General features: G+C 31.9%; 1 protein-coding gene across 1 annotated transcript; it reads right to left on the reverse strand.

Annotated features, from left to right (window-relative positions):
- Positions 1–248: 248 nt before the first annotated feature.
- Positions 249–1,421, reverse strand: Tent5d (terminal nucleotidyltransferase 5D). Its single transcript, XM_075958193.1, has one exon. It carries the CDS (start codon positions 1,419–1,421, stop codon positions 249–251), a length of 1,173 nt encoding a protein of 390 aa, XP_075814308.1.
- Between the last annotated feature and the right edge of the window lie 2,420 nt (positions 1,422–3,841).

Here is a 3,841-nt window from a genome sequence, read left to right on the forward strand (position 1 = left end):
AAGTGTCAGTAAAATTAGAAAGATCATTTAAAGTATTTACTCCAAAACATTTGAAAGTTTTTGCCATCCCAACATTTGAAGATCACTTAAAAATGAGTTTAGAGATGATACCTAATCTACTATCATAATTTAAGCTACATTTGCTGAAAAATAGTTGGCAACTACACAAAAATAAATCTTAACTTTTACAGAATTTGGAGAATTCCTTTTCAGATGTACTTAAGTAATGCTTCTGGTATGCGTACTTCTTACATCATATAATTTTGTACTGGAAACTGCACTCTGGGACATGGCTGGAAGAAAACAAGTGGCGGTCCAGATGCTATATAATAACTTGGGTACCCTCCCTCAAAAACTACGTATGGAGCAGGTTGGTAAAAGCAAGTTACATTGTCTGTATTGGGTAGTATATTCTGTTCTCCAAGTACTTTCAAAGCCAAAAGGGTGATCATATTAAGAGTCTGCCTTCTTTCATAACCCATGAGGCAGACAGTGCTTTGGTTCACAACACCATGCAAGGTCATAAGGTACTCATACTTGCTATTATCTTCACCTATGAAATGGTTGCGGAGGTATGATTCAATTTTCTTTTGCTGTTCTGTTACATCAGGAAAATCAATGAAAAATCTAGAACACATATAACGTTCCAGAGTCTTAATTTCTGTTTGACAAGCTGGTTTGAAGTCATGGACTAACAAATTGCTGTATTTCAAAAGGCCACCACCTCTGATCTCTTCAGGTTTTCTGGTAGATATAAGCTTGTATTTCAAGTGTATCATTGCTTCCTGGAAGTCTCCATACATACTTTCAGCCACCACAACAGGACAGGATTCTTTGGTTAGCTTAGCATTTGGGACACTATAGAAATCTAACATGGAATCCAAAAGAATTTGAAAAGAATCTACACTAAATTCAAATTGTCGTCTGAGTGAATTCACAAATTTTAGTTCTACATTCTTCCCAGTGTTATTTGAAAGAGAGATGAGACTCCAACGATCACTGTTATCGCAGATTTTGACCATTTTCTGCACATATGCCTCTTTCATTGTCTTTATGGTAATCTTTTCTTTTTTAACACCTTTTGGTAAAAAGTCAAGTAGACAGCCTAAAACTGCATCCTTAACAACATGAAATTCTTGATCACTTGGCAGATCAACACCAAAAATAATGTCCAGATCTTTATAGCTGATTCCATTATGACTTGCAAGTATGTAACTTGCTGTAGAGCCATTCAATCTGGTATCTTTAACAATAATACCCTGCTTTATTAGTTCATCTTTCACAACATGAACAATATCTTTCGGTTTTACCTCCAGCGTGGGGAAATTGCCCCTTCCATGGATTGGGATTACTTCATCTAACACGCGATCCAGTGTTATGATGTGATCCCAAGTGAGATTGCTGAATCTGATCTCTGACATTATGAAGTCAATAGAATAACTACGGGGCAAGAAGAATATTAGGAAATGTCAGCATCTTAAAACTAAGATTACACCTAAAGCATATGAAAAGATTCAAAACAGATTTACCCTCTATAAGAAACAAAGTGAATACTAGGATGTTATTAATGGATATAATCATTCTTAAATATGGAAAAATAAAAGTCACAAAGATATCAAATCTTTGGTTCATTAGTAAGTTCAAACAGATTTCTCAGAGATTAACTGCAATTATGTAATTCATAAGATAAAAATGGTCTTCTTTTCTAATTTTTCCTCATATAAACATGATAATGATGGTATGTGGTCATATAAATACTTAGAGGATAATCATAGTACAACAGTGAGACAAACTGTCAATAACTTAAGTTGAGATGAGATAGCGTGAACAAAGTGCAACTAATATACAATAAAGTAACTTTAATTCTATAGTTATAAAATCATTCACAAAGTCCGTATTGACTTTAGAGAAGCATAAGATTCCTGAGTCTTAAAAACATCTAGGCTGTCCGATTTTCAATTTTAAAATTCTTCCTTAATATTCAAATTACTTTTGAAAATGGAAATTTCTATTTTATTAATTTCCTTTCTGAATATTAGTAAAAAATAAAAAAATTCAATGGCTTAATACTAGTCTTACAATCTGGGAGAAGAGATTGTTATTGATATACATACTTTCTTCAATATTAAGAAATATTTTCTGTATAGAAGTCCATGGGAACTTTATATGGAAATAGTCAACCAAATCAAGATTAAATGAACTAACTACCAGAATAAATGAGCAAGTGATCAAAAAGGTGTCTTTCACATAAAACAAATTATTAGGATGAGATACTTAATATCCTAGATCTACACATAGATACTATAGGAGAAAGGAAGGGAAAAGCACTTTGTTTCCCAGGCAAAAGCATACTAAGATCTTCCAAAGAAAAGAAAGATTAACATTTCTTTTCACTTTATGCTAGAAATGTGGTATTGAGAAACTGCTCATCAGTGTACAGCATTCTATTTTTCACTTGAAACCTATGCTAATGATTCTGTCTTCTAGTACATAGACTAGCCTGAAGATGTAAGAATGTATATGTTTATACATATGTATATATATGTGTGTGTGTATAATAATTTATTATTAGCATTTGTTAAATATAAACACATGAAGTCAATTTGCTAGGACGTGAGGAATGCTGTCATTGATCAGTATATGTTTCAACTATCTAAATGATATTTTTAAATAACTGGTTCATATTTTTTAGTATTATCTTGCTACAACTAAATAAACTTCTATTTTACATAAACTTTTTTATTAAATTAGCTTATTATTATTGAATGAAGAATTTTTATTTTATTTTATTTTAAAAAGAAAACAAACTATCTTTTTTTCATTTTACATACTAATCCCTGTTCCCACTCTCTCCCCTGCTCCTATGCCCTCCACCTAACGCCCCACCCCACTCCCACCCACTCTTCAGAAAGGATAAGGCACATTGCTTTGAGGAAGGTTCAAAGTACTCCCTACTATATCTAGGCTGAGCAAGGGTATCCATCCAAAGAAAATAGGTTCCAAAAAAGCCAGTACAAGCAGTAGGGTTAAATCCTGGTGCCACTTTTTGCCCCAGCCCTACAACTGTCATCCACATTCTATCTGAAGAATTTTTTAAATTACCATTTTCTCAGTACTGTAGTTAAATTATATGCTCAAGAAATGAGTCACAAAATTTTAAAACATCATAATTACCATAACATATCATATGCGTAATATACATATATACACATACACACACATATATACACACATACACAATATATATACACACTTATAGTCACACACTGAATTCTTAAATTATGAGGTTCCTATTAGTTCATTCCTGAAAATCTTGAGTTTCTAACTTCTTCCAATTTATTTATTTTTTATGCTAACACATTTCCTATCTATCTTAATTAATATTGGTGTGTCTATAATAAATAAGATATAATAATATATATGACTCTAGTAGACATTGAAATTGAAACTAAGTTGTTTCCGTTATTTAATTGGTTGAATTAATCTGAAATACAAATAAGGCAAGTGAATTGTCATTATCTCACAAAGGGTCAGAAACGGTCATTTGTATAATAAATTACAATGTGTATTCCTTACCACACACATTTATTATGCTTCTGACCACAAAAATAAAAGCGAAAATTCGCTAATAATTTTCCAGCTCTATTAATATGAGAAGTTATCTTCAAGGAGACAGAAGAATGACTTACAATTTACGTTGTAAAGATAACCTTCAAGAACTCTATAGGGTCAATGTGATGACCGAGTAGATATTTCAGAGAAGATATGAATTTTCATCCTACAGAGTAAAGTCATGAAGCAACCAATCTGAAAAAGAAGAAAAAATAAAAGAGCATTTTGA

Source organism: Microtus pennsylvanicus, chromosome X (genome assembly GCF_037038515.1).
Source record: "Microtus pennsylvanicus isolate mMicPen1 chromosome X, mMicPen1.hap1, whole genome shotgun sequence".
NCBI lineage: Eukaryota > Metazoa > Chordata > Mammalia > Rodentia > Cricetidae > Microtus > Microtus pennsylvanicus.

What these genes read in the sequence shown, in the direction of transcription:
- Tent5d (XM_075958193.1), bottom strand. Translation starts at nt 1,421, where the DNA reads ATGTCAGAGATCAGATTCAGCAATCTCACTTGGGATCACATCATAACA.